Here is a 15844-nt window from a genome sequence, read left to right as displayed (position 1 = left end):
AAATCTATCTACTTTGAATGAGCAAATGCAGCTTTAAAATTAGATATATTACAAATGTGGAAGAGTGATTAAAAGGATGAACAAGCAAAAATTGTGCTTTGTAAGCCACAGATTAGTGTTTTAATCTGCTACTGATTATCGCACACCAACAAATATAACCAAGGATTACTGCTGAAGGGGTGAAGAAAGTTCTTCCTCAGCAAAACGTAAGACCAAAGAAAGATGTATAAAATACATCATCCTGTGCATGATTGGCTCACTGGATAAATACAGCTATTTAAAGTTAGATATCCAAATTCTCTGCTGGTGCAACTCCGCTGACTTCAGTCGACTTATGCCAGCACAGAATTTGGCCTACTACATTGTGACTGCACTTAACACAGAGGGATATTTTTTACTTACATGTGCCTTTTATGAAGAAAAATCTATCTATTCAACCAACTGTAAAAGTACTTCTTAGCAGGATCAATTTAATTTCTTACAAGCCTTTCTACAATCAGCCATATCAAGCAGGTATGTAAAGCACCTAGAAATGAACAAGTATAGCAGACTCCCTCTTGTAGGCTGCTTTAGAAAGCCAAAGATTTTGTTTACTAGATTTTCAATAAAAAAAAATTCATATTAAAAGTCACAGCCTATTGAAATCGCCCTTCATTTCTAATAAGGTAACTGAGGCTTATAGATGAGGCAATCTAACAGCTTCTGTTAAAGCAGTTTTAAAAACACATGCAGAAAGCTATATTCAGAATTTCTGAAGTATAAATGCTTGTGGAAAGACACCAGGGAACCTTACTTTTGTCTTTGAGCTTCTTTTTACAATTTTCATCTGTGCAGGAAAACCCAGTGGATTTGAAATTAGCATACAGATTATGACATTAAATATCATTTTACAATATATGCTGTTACTGTTGGAATCATCAACGAATCATTCCTTACTCTCTGACAACAAGAGTAAAACAAACAACATTTACAAAAGGGCCCAGTCCTATAAACTTCCACATAAGTACTCCCTACTCACCTGCTGAAGCCAAACAAGATCACTTTCTACAGGCTCTGGCCTGAGAGTCTTATACAAGGCCGCAGCATTTTTTCTCACCTGCATGTTTTCACATACATTGTCTCATATAGTACTTATCCCAACAGACTACTCTTACCATAACACGAGACATTAAATATATTACACTTGTACTAACAACTAATAGTAGATAGCAGAATAAGATTGCTCAGGTAAGCATAAATCTGCAAATATGGCAGATACTCTAAAAAATTTCAATTGCATTTATTGCAAAAAATGCATTCTTTAATGTTTTCCAAACACAACAGAACCTTGGTTCATTCGCAGTAATGACTGAGAGACCCCTGTGTGCAACTGAACGTTGCAAATTATGGCTCAGTACCATAAGTCAAAGGGAGCATGGAAGTTGAAGATGCTTGGCATCTTCCAGGAAAAAGCTCAATATGAGTAATAAATGCAATAAAAATAAACATTAGCAAATTAGTAAGTGAACAAACAAAAATTGTAAAGATAATGCACACAATACACTTTATACATTCATCTTGGCAACTGAAGTCCAGTTAGTTTTATTTATTTTTAGTACAATAATACTTCACACTAGTGTAGCAAATGTAATGAAGCATATTTTACAAAAATAATGGAATCTCAATACTCTTAAGACTGACTACAGCAGGTGTATGTTGCTGAGAAGTAAAACAAGAGCTGGTCAGAAAATGCCAATTATTTTTTGTGGCAAATTTTGAAGAAAAAAAAATCTTTTTAAAACCCCATATCCTTCTAAGAAAACAGCCACAATCGATTTTTTAAAAATTTATTTAAAAGGTTTGGGTTTCTAGTTTTTCACTGAGAAACTGGAAAATGTTGACCATAATGAAAATTCTCCATGAGAATTCAGGTTTAAGTAGGACTCCTATAGGGTTTAAGTGAGACTTCCAAGTAGTGTACATAGGCCTTGTGCACATTCTGAATTTCATCCAATTAAGCCTGTTCTGCACTTAAAATTTTTGTCAGCACCCAGGGTTACCAACCCTCCATGATTGGCTGGAGTCTCCTGGAACTGGCATTGATCTCCCGGTGACTACTAAAAGCAATCTGGGAGATTTTAATAGGATATTTTAAGAAAATATTACGTCATGTTTAGGGGAGGGCGAATCTGGACCAGCTTTGGTCAGAGTTGGCAACCCTATCAGCACTGTTCTGTTGGTCAGGGGAGTGCTTTTCTTCCTTTACCTCTAACCGACTTATCTATGCCAAGTCCCAACATAGACGCAGTTATACAAAAAGTCCTTTTGCTAGTGCAACTTACTCCTTTAGAGTAGTAAACTATACTTTTGCAGTTACAAGCTTCATCCATGGGGTTTGGGGTATTCCCAGCAACCCTTTCTAGCGTAGACAGGTCCTCAGAGTTGTAAACACTTGGTCACCTTATTTTAAAGCAAATCAATATTATTGTAGGTTTTATGATTGCTTTGTGAATACTTGCAGAATACGTTAAAAGGAATAAACATGCTGGCAAAATGTGTAACGAAACTGCGGTTTTAAAACAATGATTCCCTTATAACAATTGACAAAAACAATTATTTAAAACAGATAAGGCATAACTACAACTGTGCAAGAGAGACCACTCTAGAAACCTCCACTTAACCGGGAGCCCCCTTTGTGCTTACCTCTGTCAGTTATTTCAACTCCTTCTCCTTTCATCTTGCACACCAATTTTTCCTGTAACTTTCTGACCTCTGCTTCCTTCTGTTCCAGTTTCTCTTTCAAAGATGCCAGTTCATCCTATATAGACACAAACATTTATCCATAAGAAGAACAAGGTTTAAGTTTTGAAGAGGATTTTAAAATATTTTTTACTATTTAAGTTAGAGATGGTTCCCAAGCAAAATTTCACACCTAAGAAGCCCAGGGAGAAAAGCCTCATCTGGTGCAAACTGTTATGGGCCCACTGAAATAATGTCAGCTGAGAATCTGTCCCCAGAACTTTGAGTCTCAACTTTTGCAGCAAAGCTGCTATCTCTACAACAGGACAGACCCTTCCCCCTAGGTCAAAACAGCCCCAAATTTGGAAATAGTTTGGATTCAGACCAAATTTTCCATGCAAGTCCCATCACCAATTTAAATGTACGATGATTCTTTTTTGTCTGAATTAAAACTAGCATTGGGGAAAAGAGGGGTATTTCTTTCTAGCATGCGTAAATAATAAAAATAAATGGGATGAGGCTAAATGCTTCACAGCACTTTCACAGTACTTTGTATGTTCTAAGTGCTGAAAGTGGAACAGTTGCATAATAATTCAATCGTGCTATATTGTGGGCCTAGTATTTTATCCCATAGCATCTGAACACATGAGGGATGTGTATGCTTACTGCATGTGTTTGAAGGCTAATAGATGTTGATTTCTCTTTAAACACAGCATTGTCTCCAAACAGGCCATGAACAGTTTTATCAATACGCACAACTGACTATGAAAGAAAATCAATCATAATATATAAAAAGCAAAATGCTCTGAAAAGCAATTCAGACAAAAAGAAAATAAGTCACAGGCAGTTTTAGCAGTAAGGAACAAGGAAACCAAACCAAACCTCATGGACTAGATATTCCATCTAAGCTCACTTTCGATTCTGACAACATAGAATCGGGTCACTGCACTTACACAGGTTAGTTCACCTATAACTTGCAATAGCAAACCCAGCTACAGTGTAACACCTCGGCAGCGATTTGGTTTTGTAAACCAAAATCAAAGAGGGTGGCTTGGATAGGAGTCCCATTTCCTTGGAACACTGAAAGCTCAGATGGTGCTTGGGGTCAGATAAATGCTTCTGAACTGTATCTACCCCCATACACACTGACCCAGCATTAAATTTTGTTTCCAAACTTTGGGCCAAGTTCTGCTCACCTGAACAACAACATGTCCCTTTGGCCTCACTGGGATTCCTCATGGGAATAGCTGGAATAAGATTTGATCCTTTGTGGAAGCATATTTGATAATTATAAAATGGCATTTGCTCAACTTTCTTTTTAAAAACAAAACACAAAATTGCCTTTGCAATTTCTAATATTTCTATTAAGCTCTGAAATGGATACACTAAAATGTAACATTTGGATTTAAATACGTTCCTGAGCTTCACTAACGATGTCAATGGCTCCAGAAAAGAAGGCTTGATTCTGCATTCCCAAGACACTCCAAACTTGTACTGATTTCAGAGCGGGAGGTCTAGTTGTACAGGGCATGCAGGTTTGGGCCTGTGACAAAGTTCCTCCTCTACCTTGGTGCGTCCTGCACTTATTGGCAGATTTTTCTCACCTCAGTGATCTTCCCCACAGTCTGGATCAACTCCTCCTGTGTCTGATCAGGAGTTGGGAGGTTTGGGGGGAACCCACGCCCGCCCTCTACTCCGGGTTCCAGCCCAGGGCCCTGTGGATTGCAGCTGTCTATAGTACCTCCTGTAACAGCTGCATGACAGCTACAACTCCCTGGGTTACTTCCCCATGGCCTCCTCCAAACACCTTCTTTATCCTCACCACAGGACCTTCCTCCTGGTGTCTGATAACGCTTGTACTCCTTAGTCCTGCAGCAGCACACCCTCTCACTCTTAGCTCTTTGTGCCTCTTGCTCCCAGCTCCTCACACGCACTTCCTCTCCTCTGGCTCCTCCTCGCCTAACTGGAGTGAGCTCCTTTTTAAACCCAGGTGCCCTGATCAGCCTGCCTTGATTGGCTGCAAGTGATCTAATCAGCCTGTCTGCCTTAATTGGTTCTAGCAGGTTCCCGATTATTCTAGTGCAGCCCCTGCTCTGGTCACTCAGGAAACAGAAAACTACTCATCCAGTGACCAGTATATTTGCCCTCTACCAGACTCCTGTACCCCACTGGTCCGGGTCTGTCACATATGTCTCCCCCCTGCTCAACACCAAGGGGTTGGGCAGCTTGGGAAGCCAGACAGTGCACACGTGACAAGCCATCGGCATTGCCGTGACAGCTCCCTGCCCTGTTTTGCACACGGAACTGGAAAGGTTGGAGGGAGAACAACCACCTGGTCACCCTTGTGTTTTTCTCCTTGTTCCGCTGCATCCATAGTAGCACAATGCTTCCATGGCCCATTTTACGGCAAGGCACTCTCTCTTCACCACTGCATATTTTTGTTCCCTCGGAAGGAGTTTCCTACTGAGATAGAGAATTGGGTGTTCCTCCTCCCCGACCACCTGTGATAGAACAGCCCCAACCCTATTTCCGATGCATCTGTCTGCAGGATAAATTCCTTGCTGAAATCAGGGGCTATCAGTACAGGGTTATTGCAGAGGGCAGTCCGTAGGTCTGAGAATGCTTCCTCTGCTGCGTCAAACCATCTCACCAGATCAGGTCCACGGACTTTCACGAGGTCTGCCAGGGGGCCTGCCCTTGTGGCAAAGTGGGGGATAAATCGTTGGTAATACCCCACTACACCTAGGAATGCCTGGACTTGTTTCTTGTGATGTGGTCGGGGCCAATTTTGGATATCCTCCAACTTGTTCACTTGGGGTTTTACCAGACCTTTTCCCACAATGTAGCCAAGATATTTGGCCTCTGTAAACCCTACAGTGCACTTAGCAGGGTTTGCTGTAAGGCCAACTCGCCTGAAGGTATCAAAGACTGCCTCCACTCTGTAGGTGGGTTTCCCAGGATGAGGTATGAATGACTACGTCGTCCAAGTAGGCAGCAGCATAACTGTTCTGCGGGCGTAATAGCTTATCCATGAGGCGCTGGAAAGTAGCTGGGACTCCATGTAGTCCAAAAGGGAGGACAGTATATTGAAAAGACCCTCTGGTGTAGAGAACGCAGTCTTTTCCTTTGCGTCTTCTGCAAGGGGAATCTGTCAGTACCCCTTTGTCAAGTCTAGAGTAGTCAAATACCAGGCATTACCCAGACGGTCCACTAGCTCATCTATGCAAGGTATGGGGTACGCATCAAACTGGGATACTTCATTTAGTCGCTGGAAGTCGTTGCAAAACTTTGTGGTGCCATCAGGTTTGGGCACCAGCATGATTGGGCGGGACCACTGACTGTGGGATTCTTCGAAGATCTCCAACTCCAGCATTTTTTTCACTTCTGCTATTATTTCCTCCCTTTTGGCCATTGGCACCTGATAAGGCCTCATTGTTATTCTGGCCCCAGGGTTCGTGAGGATGTGGTGATATGTCTCAGTTGTTTGACCTGGTTTTGTCGAGAACACATCTTGGTTCCGGAAGATCATCTCAGACACCTCATTCTTCTGGTCTGGTGTTAAATCGGGAGACACACTCACATGTTTGGAAGGCTTCTTTTTCTGAGTTAGGTCTTTTGGACAGTTATGCATGCCTCCTGTGCATGCCAGGGTTTCAGAAGGTTGATGTGATAAATCTGTTCTTGTTTTCGGTGTCCTGGCTGCCGCAAATGTAGGTTACTTCCCCCACGGTTTCAACCATCTCACAGGGTCCCTGCCACTGGGCCAGAAGCTTGCTTTCTGCCATGGGTACTAACACCTTTACCCAATCTCTTGGTTGGAACTGTCGGAGTTTTGCCTGGCGATTGTAATGGGTTCTCTGGGCCTCCTGTGCCTTTTCCAAATGTTCCCATACAATAGGGGTGACCCGGGCTATCCGATCTCGCATCTGTATTACATGTTCTATTATATTTCTCCCCTCACTGGGTTCCTCTTCTCAGATCTCTTTGGCGATATCTAGTATGCCACGGGGGTGACGCCCGTATAATACTTGAAGGGGGGAAAACCCAGCCGAGGCCTGAGGTACCTCCCGGATAGCGAACATAAGATAGGGTAGAAGGGTGTCCCAATCCTTCCCATCCTGATTTACCACCTTCCATATCATAGCCTTGAAGGTTCGGTTAAACCTTTCTACCAATCCATCAGTGTGCGGATGGTAGACCGAAGTTTTCAGGGTATGTATATGGAGCAGAGTACAGAGGTCCTTCATTAGCTTTGACGCAAATGGGGTTCCTTGGTCTGTTAATATCTCCTTTGGTAGCCCCACTTGGGCAAAGATCCCTACCAGCTCTTTGGCTATTGTTTTAGAGGCTGTGTGCTGCAGGGGAACGGCTTCTGGGTAGCGAGTAGCATAGTCCGAAACAACAAGTATATATTGGTGGCCTCAATCCGTCTTCTCCCGAGGTCCCACTAGGTCCATGGCTATTCGCTCAAAGAGGACTTCTATGATGGGAAAGGGTACTAAAGGTGCCCTCAGGTGGGGACGGGGACTGTGCAGGTGACACTTCAGGCAGGACGCACAGTGCCTCTGCACTTCTTCATGTACTCCGGGCCAGAAGAACCTTCGTAGGTCTTCTCTACCCCCAAATGCCCCCTAAAAAGATGACTATGAGCAAGATTTAATACACCGTTCTGGTGTTTTTGAGGTACTAAGATCTGCTGTACCTTCTTCCCCTGTACTGGGGCAACCTGGTATAAGAGATTCTTCTTCATTATGAAGTAGGATCCTGGTCCCTGGGTTTTCCCTTCCACGGGGGCCCCATCTATTTCAGTCACCTCCTTCCTAATGTTGTTGTACCTTGGGTCTTCAGCCTGGTCCTGTCCAAAATTTCCTCTCCCGGGGCTAATCTACCCAAGATCTAGGGGCCCAGTCTCCGTTGCCTCTACTGGTTCAGAAGCGTTAGGGTGGGGGTCAGACTCGGGTGCTTCTCCCTCCGGGGTGGCCTCCTTTTCAGCTGCTCAGGTCCCCCTACCTACAAGAACGACCTTCTGGCTTTGAGTCAGTATTCGGGTTCCCAAGGCCTTAGCTGCCCTCCTTTCCCTTTTTGACTTTCTACCATGTCTGGGAATGGAAAATAAATCTGGGGATATTTCAGAGAAGACTGGGGGTTGACAGTCTACTGTGGATGCCTCACTAACTTCAGGGTTCCCCTTTTCCTCCAATCCTCCTACTGGGAGGTCCCTCCCTATGAGCACCGGGTATGGGAGTTTAGGGACTACACCTGCTGCTACCTCAGTAGTGTTCCTCTGAATCTCGAGTTTTACTGGGATAGTGGGGTAATAACCAACTGTCCCATAGACGCATGTTATCCCTATACGCTTAGCCCGCACCAGCTGACTACACTTGACGAGCTTCCCCAAGACAAGCGTGATAGCACTCCCCGAATCAACCAGTGCTGTGGTCTCTACCCCATTTAGTTTCACTGGTCTGGTGTACATATGTGGGGTTAGTGAGACCCCCACAAGGTGGATTAGGGAGCATAGGTCTGCCCAGTTCCCCAGGTTACACTGCATCGGCTCCTCAGCATTGGGACACTGTGTAGCTATATGTCCCCACTCCCCACAGGCATAACATCTGTATGGAGCCCCAGGTATCCCCCGGTCCCTTGGTTTGGGCAATCTAACATCATGATCCTCTTCTCCCTCCGTGCTCCGACTCTTTGTGGCCTCTGGTGGGCCTTCAGCCCCTCTCTCTTTCCACCTGGGCCCTCCTGGTGGCTCAGTCACCCGAGCTCTAGGGCTTGGTGCTGCTAGTTTAACCCGGGGTGCCTCTTCCTTAACTGGTCGGTTCAGCTCCCTCGCCGTCCTTCGCCTCTCTACCAGTGCAACAACCTCATCATAGGTGTAGGGTTCATTCTGGCTTACCCAGGCACGAAGATCTGGCCGAAGTCCCCTCATGTATCGGTCGATGACCAGAACTCTAGTATCTCTTCCGGACTCCGGGACTCCGTTCGCAGCCACTTTCGTGCGAGATGGATGAGGTCATACAAATGGGACCGCGGGGTTTTGTTTTCCTGGTACCGCTACTCGTGATACCGTTGGGCCCGCACTGCGGTTGTTACCCCAGATCTGGCCAGGATCTCTGCTTTCAACTAGGGGTAGTCTGCTGCAGACTCTTCAGGTAGATCACAGTAAGCCTTCTGGGCCTCCTCACACAGAAAGGGGGCAAGGATGCCAGACCACTGATCTCGAGGCCAGGCCTCCCGTAGGGCTGTCCTCTCAAAGGCCAGAAGGTATGCTTCTACATTATCCTCCCGCGTCATTTTCTGCAGCAAATGGCTGGCCCGTATGATCTGTGTCCCATCATGGCCGCGGTTCAGCTTCGTAAGGGTCTTTACCTGGTTTACCAGTTCCCGCAACATAGACCAGTCTTGAGAAGCCTGGTCCAACAGCAGGCAATTAGTCTCTTGCTGCAGCCGCACTGTCTCCTGTTGGGCAGCTGCCTGGACACGAGCAGCTTCCTGCTGGTCCGCCATAGCCTGTATCAGTGCCTGCACTAAGTCATCCATTGTGGTGAAAAACAAAACAAAACCCTCTTTTTTTTTTTTAAATCACCCTCCTCCTTCTGCAGCACTGTGCACACCAGATCCCACCCCTGACACCAGTTATGACAAAGTTCCTCCTCTACCTTGATGGGTCCTGCACTTATTGGCAGATTTGCTCACCTCAGTGATCTTCCTCACAGTCTGGATCAACTCCTCCTGTGTCTGATCAGGAGTTGGGAGGTTTGGGGGGAACCCGGGCCCACCCTCTACTCCGGGGTCCAGCCCAGGGCCCTGTGGATTGCAGCTGTCTATAGTGCCTCCTGTAACAGCTGCATGACAGCTACAGCTCCCTGGGCTACTTCCCCATGGCCTCCTCCAAACACCTTCTTTATCCTCACCACCGGACCTTCCTCCTGGTGTCTGATAACGCTTGTACTCCTTAGTCCTCCAGCAGCACACACTCTCACTCTCAGCTCCTTGTGCCTCTTGCTCCCAGCTCCTCACACACACTTCCTCTCCTCTGGCTCCTCCTCGCCTGACTGGAGTGAGCTCCTTTTTAAACCCAGGTGCTCTGATTAGCCTGCCTTGATTGCCAGCAGATGATCTAATCAGCCTGTCTGCCTTAATTGGTTCTAGCAGGTTCCTGATTACTCTAGTGCAGCCCCTGCTCTGGTCACTCAGGGAACAGAAAACTACTCATCCAGTGACCAGTACATTTGCCTTCTACCAGACTCCTGTACCCCACTGGTCTGGGTCTGTCACAGGCCCTACATTCTTCCACAAATGTGTCCCTATCTTAGAATCTTTAAGAGCTTTTAGTACAGTAATTGAGATTTAAATTGGAGTTGCATTCAGTTTCTGATGCAGGGTACTTTCCCCAATTAACTCAACATATGGTCTGCTAATTTATAATGTTCATAATATTTAAGGAAGTTGATGTATTATAACAATTATTTTTCTGTTTAAAAACACATTAACAAGTCTTTGGTAAGAAATTACTGAGAAATTAGTGTGTGTGTGTGAGTGACTGTACAGCTCAGTAAGAGCTTTTTCTGAATAATGAATGCAAGCTGGAGAAGTGAAAATTACCCCTCTGAAGGGGAATACTTTAAATTTAAAATAAAGTTGTGAGTAAACCACCCAAGGCCTGTGCACTACTGAAATCCCTCTAACGTCCTATTTATGCCCTAAATACAATTTGTTAGGAACATCTCACTTCACAAGGTTTAGTTTCTAGTGGAAAGAGCACACTGCATGTCAACAGAAAGTAATCAATAAAGAACACAGACAGCATGACAGCAAGATGCAAACACAGACCACAAAGCAGTGGTGCAGAAAGGATTCAAAACAGGACCAATATTACCCACAATCTACTACACCTTTAATATCTGCCATTTTTGCTCCATCCGCTGCTTTTCATACTGCATCTGACCCACTTTGATTTTCATGCTAGAAAGTTTGGCCATTAAAGACTGGTAACAGAGACAGAGGAGTGAGAGAATACTAATGATAGAAAAGAAACAAAGCTAGATAGCTAACAGAATTCACAACAGAGTTAGATACTTAGAGAAATGGCATGCTAGAATTGCTCAGGTTACTGCTTTCTCTTCAGGGTAAACATGGATAACGTATAGCCCATTTAAAAGAAAATATTGCTCCGTTTTCATCCCACCCATGGTCCACACCTTCCTCATTACAAATTATGTTCCCTGACCAACGCATATAAATATCTAAACAGAATTTAAATATAAAAACTGCTGCTTGCAGCTAGTTAACTAAAGCAACGGTGCCTCTCAGAAATGGGGCTGAATCTGTAGCTCTGATCTGAACTCTCCTGAATTTGTGTGTTGAGGTCTGAAATCAGAACCTGGTATGAAATTTACAAATGGCTTGTCTGTTTTTTTAAAAGAGCATCACAAAAGTCTTCGATCTGCAAATTCCCAAGACTTCAGGATGTTTGAAAACCAGATACAGTTCCAAAATTTGCAGCTTACGCCCATTCTCTCCCCTTTCCTCAGTGTAACTTACTTTGGTGGATTTAAGCTTCTTCTCATACTGAAGTCTTTCATTATCCATCTCTCCCACTCTTAACCGTAATTCACTGATTTCCTGCATCAAACCCTGAGTGAAAGGAAAAAGAAAAAACAGAGAAATTCAATAAACAAGACAGAACAACAGCTCAGCAACCACACATCACTGGGAAAGTAAAAACAAAGCAATACCACAAAAAAAAACAAAAAACCAACACACACACATTGTGCACACAGACACTTCAAAGTTCATAATTAGATCAGGACAAATATTCAAGCAATTCAGAGCTCAGTGGACCATCCATGGGCTCCAATTCCAAGTTCCCACGTTCCTGCACTGAATGCAGGAATGAAGGAGGGAAGCAGCAGTGGAAAAGGTAGCTTTGAGTGACTGGTGTGCTCCCTATGTCCACAGCCCCCTCCCTCCTCTCAGCACCTTTACATTTCCAGAGCAGCATAAAGAGACCTTCATGCAATTGAGAATTAGACCCATGGATTTCCAGGTTTCCTCCTCAAAGCACCTAATTAATGCATGCAGGCAACAATCAGCTGAGTTATCGACTTTTAAGTAAAATAGCAGCTAGATCCTCCACCATCCTGCACCTCGTGTAGTCATTTATACCTGTGCAAAGCGAGTAGAATGTGCTACTGGCCTGATCTGGCAGCATTTGACACCCATTTTGCACAGCTGTGAATGACAAGGAAACGGAGACTCTGTCCCAGTAACTCTTCAATATTCCTATGACATTAGGTCTTGTTTCTGGTCCTCTCTCTAAAATACAAGTGGTAAAATAGTAGTGACCCAGAATAAAAACCCTCCAGTTATACAAAATCAAACGCTGACTTCATAAAGGGACTATATAAGCAAGTTACATTTAACCAATACTATACAATAAAACCAAATAGACCAATTATTGGAGAGCAGTGAGACAAAATGACACAATGTGAATCCAAATTATGCTCACCTTATTTGTGCATGTAGTCCCAGCAGATGACATCCTATAATCAATTTTTGTACTTATATTGTCACTGAAACGAATGGGATATTATTCATAATGTTCCATATTTTTGGACACATTAAGTTAGATGGTATTGCAACATAGTCTACCAGGCCGTGAATGCAACTGCCACCAAAAGACTGAAATTTGTGCAGCACAGAGCTGCATGCCTCATAAGCAACAAAAGATGGTGTGAATGCTGTCACGTGTGTGCTTTGTGAACTCCACTAACTCCTCTTTTGCTTCAGAACCGGGCTCACAATCCTAACCTTCATGGACTGGGATCTGAATTCTGCAAAGACTGCCTTGCCCTTCCTGACCTTTCCGCAGCAGCTACACTTCACTCAAAGAGATGCAGCTGGGGACAAGCAAGTTTCAACATTCTAACAGTAGGTGAGGTAGAGCACTCTGAGCAGTGGAATACCAGCTGTACAACTCTTTGCCAAAAGAGGTGAGACTAAACCCAAAGCTGACAGTGTTTCAATCAAGATGCAAAGAAATATGTTGATGATTAAGGCTACGATTTTGACACGGAGGTCACGGAAGTTGCAGGTGGCGGGGGGACCCCAGCAGCTCAAGCTCCCCACTCCCATGGGAGACAGGGGGGACCCCCACAGCTCCCAGCCCGTGGGTGGTGGGGATCCCCCACAGCTCCAGCTCCTGTGGGTGGCAGGGGGGCCCCTGCAGCTCAAGTTCCCTGCCCCCAGAGGTGGCAGGGGGACCCTGGTAGCTCACAGCAACAGCTCCAACTCCCCGCTGCTCCCGGCAGCAGGAGGGGGCCCGCCGCTGCTCCCAGACCCAGTGGGAAGCAGGGGAATCCCTGTCGCTCCGGTCCCTCCGGCAGCAGGGTTGCCGTGGTGGGCTCCAAGCCACCACAGGGGGAGGACCCCGCAGCTCCTGGCTCAGCCCCTCCCACACCCCAGCTCTCTCTGCCTTGGGCATCAGGGGACCCTGCAGCTCCCAGCCACAGGCGGAGGGGAACCCTAGACCTCCAAGCCCCCACAGGTGGTGGGGGGCCCCAGAGCTCCCCAGTTTGTCATGGATATTTTTAGTTAAAGTCACAGCCAGGTCATGGGCAATAAAAGAAAAAATTAACGGATGCCTATGACCTGGCCATGACTTTTACTAAAAATAGCTATGACAAAATCTTAGCCTTACTGATGATTATTAACATCCCCATTTTACACTAAGGCAGAGACAGATTAAGTGATTTGTCTAAGGTCAAATAGGAAGTCTATCGCAGAGCCAGGAATTGAACCCAAGTGTCCAGTGCCTTTATCACCAGACCACCCTTCCTCTCAGATAAACTTCCAAACTAAGCTGTCAAACCTTTTGAGGATTCCCCATCACTCATTATAAATACAATGGGTATTGCATCCTTTTATCTGTTTTTGAAGAGCACAGGGGAAGGAACTGTACTAGATTACATAAACATCCTTAGGTAGCTAAACCAAGCAGAAATGAGCAGCATGTGCGTTTGAAACCCTCAGCTTCTTTAACACAGAACATTCACCACTGGGCAGAACGTCTCTCCATGAAAGTAAACAAGGCATGGTGTGCTGCAAAATAACAAAAGGTATATTGAACTTGCTGTTTGGCAGGGGAAAACATTTACCTGAGTGCTGAGGTCTGAAACAAGCCTCTGGCTAGCTTTTTATTTATCATGTCCATTTTGTTAATCTGAGGTTTACAACCCTGATCCCCAGACCAGTATTATATTTTGGCTAAAAGTGCATTCTTAAAATGCACTGCAGCAATTGTAATGCCGTGAAAAACACTCAAGAAAAAATATATTAGCTTTTTTATGAGTCCTGGAAAACAGGCACAGGAGGATGGAAAAATGACTAAACCCTCCTAGTTTAACTTTCAAGCCCCAGACAACAGCATGGTGCTCAGTTTTACAGTTTCTGTATAAGATGCTGCAGTCAGGGGCGGCTCCAGGCACCAGCATGCCAAGCGCGTGCCTGGGGCGGCAAGCCACAGGGGGGCGCTCTGCCAGTCGCCACGAGGGCGGCAGGCAGGTTGCCTTCGGCAGCATGCCTGTGGAGGGTCCGCTGGTCCCGCAGCTTCAGCAGACCTCCCGCAGGCTGCCGCCGAATCCGTGGGACCGGGGACCTCAGGCAGGCAAGCCGCCAAAGGCAACCTGCCTGCCATGCTTGGGGTGACAAAATACCTAGAGCTGCCCCTGACTGCAGTCTACTTTCATCCATGCTAGCCAATGACAGGCACCCTTTATCTAAGACAAGCAACCCAACAATTCCATTAAAGGATATTTATGGGTAGCTGGAATGACTTACCTTCCAGCCCGTTCCAGATGTTCTCCATCTACCTGCCTTTTAGCTGTTTCACTGGTTATGCTAGACACTCAATGAATCTGAAGATCACTTAGCAATATTTTTATTTCTTAATGAAGATCAGACAAGAAGCAGGAGGCAGATAAATCTTACAGGAAAAGGGTAGGGTGGGGTTGGGGAGTTTAGTCAAATGTTATTATCCTGAACCATGACTGCAACTTAATTTAAGCTATTTCTGTTGGTCAGTAGGTACTTCTGGCAGTAGGGGTTAAATGAGGTCCCTGTGTCATTCACGGGGCTCTGGTAGCTCTAGCCTTTAACCTTACTTCATTTGGAAGATGGTAGAACAAGCCATCCTCCTGCCAAAGGGGAATCAGGTTTATTATCCAGGACTGAAGAGTCTTACAGAAGCACCCATGCTCTCTGGGAAGCTTAGTGGTCCTTCTAGCCCAGTATCAGGCAGCAGGTCATTGTTGGGACTAGGGTATTACTGTGACTGCTGAGGGAATGGGTTGCTCCCCTGAATTGAAATGCAGTAACAACAGGAACGAGGAGCAGCATGTCACAGGCAGACCAGGCATCTCCTCCCCATCCTATTGACTTTCACCTTTTCTTGCCCTCTAGTTTTAGTTAGCAATTGGTGCACAGTTTAATACAGATGTGGCCCTCCCTGGCACTTTGAAGCAGTTGATGCACGTGTCTTTGGAGTATGCACTCTGCAAAACAGATTTGGTGTGAATGCAGGGGAATATCTCCTTACAGAGACACAAATTAATCCCTTAACAACAGTACTGGGTCAATTAAGAAAAATCAGACCATTTAAAATTGCAAATGTCAATAGTGAAACACAAACAGAACTGAAGAAGCTGCAACTCTGAACGAGTGGGAAGAGGACGGGAAGAAAATGTTCTTTTGTGGATAAAATGATTAAACAAGGAATGGAAAAAAAATCTATAAAACTTGCCACATAAAACAGCTCTTCTCTATCTACTTCAAAAATTTACAGTTGACTTGAACGTCAGAGTATATAGCTATACCCCATCCAAGTTAAGCTACTGGAACTAGAAAGTTAATTAAGAGAGAGATCATTAAGAGTCTGTTAACGATCACTATGCTAGTGTACAACTTTATAACTTGGCTCCACCTGGCATTTCCTTACCAATCATCAACTTAGGGATGAAGTGGGACCTGATAGACCATGTCAGTCTTCTTATAAACATACACAATTAAATACACTGAACTGTACCTTGCTCATGAAAAATGTTGAAGATTTCAATCAAAT

General features: G+C 45.0%; 1 protein-coding gene across 1 annotated transcript in view; it reads right to left on the bottom strand.

The window, feature by feature from the left end:
* PPFIBP1 (PPFIA binding protein 1) overlaps window positions 1-15844 on the bottom strand; it is a 174080-nt gene that overhangs the window by 45781 nt on the left and 112455 nt on the right. Inside the window, exons 5-7 of the mRNA XM_050936387.1 lie at window positions 11269-11361; window positions 10620-10712; window positions 2683-2797 (exon numbers count right to left, since the gene is read on the bottom strand). Coding sequence (XP_050792344.1) covers window positions 2683-2797; window positions 10620-10712; window positions 11269-11361 — 301 coding nt within the window. The remainder of the gene's footprint in view (window positions 1-2682; window positions 2798-10619; window positions 10713-11268; window positions 11362-15844) is intronic.

Source organism: Gopherus flavomarginatus, chromosome 1, assembly GCF_025201925.1.
Source record: "Gopherus flavomarginatus isolate rGopFla2 chromosome 1, rGopFla2.mat.asm, whole genome shotgun sequence".
NCBI classification, from domain to species: Eukaryota; Metazoa; Chordata; order Testudines; family Testudinidae; genus Gopherus; species Gopherus flavomarginatus.
This window is presented reverse-complemented; position numbering and strand designations above follow the sequence as displayed.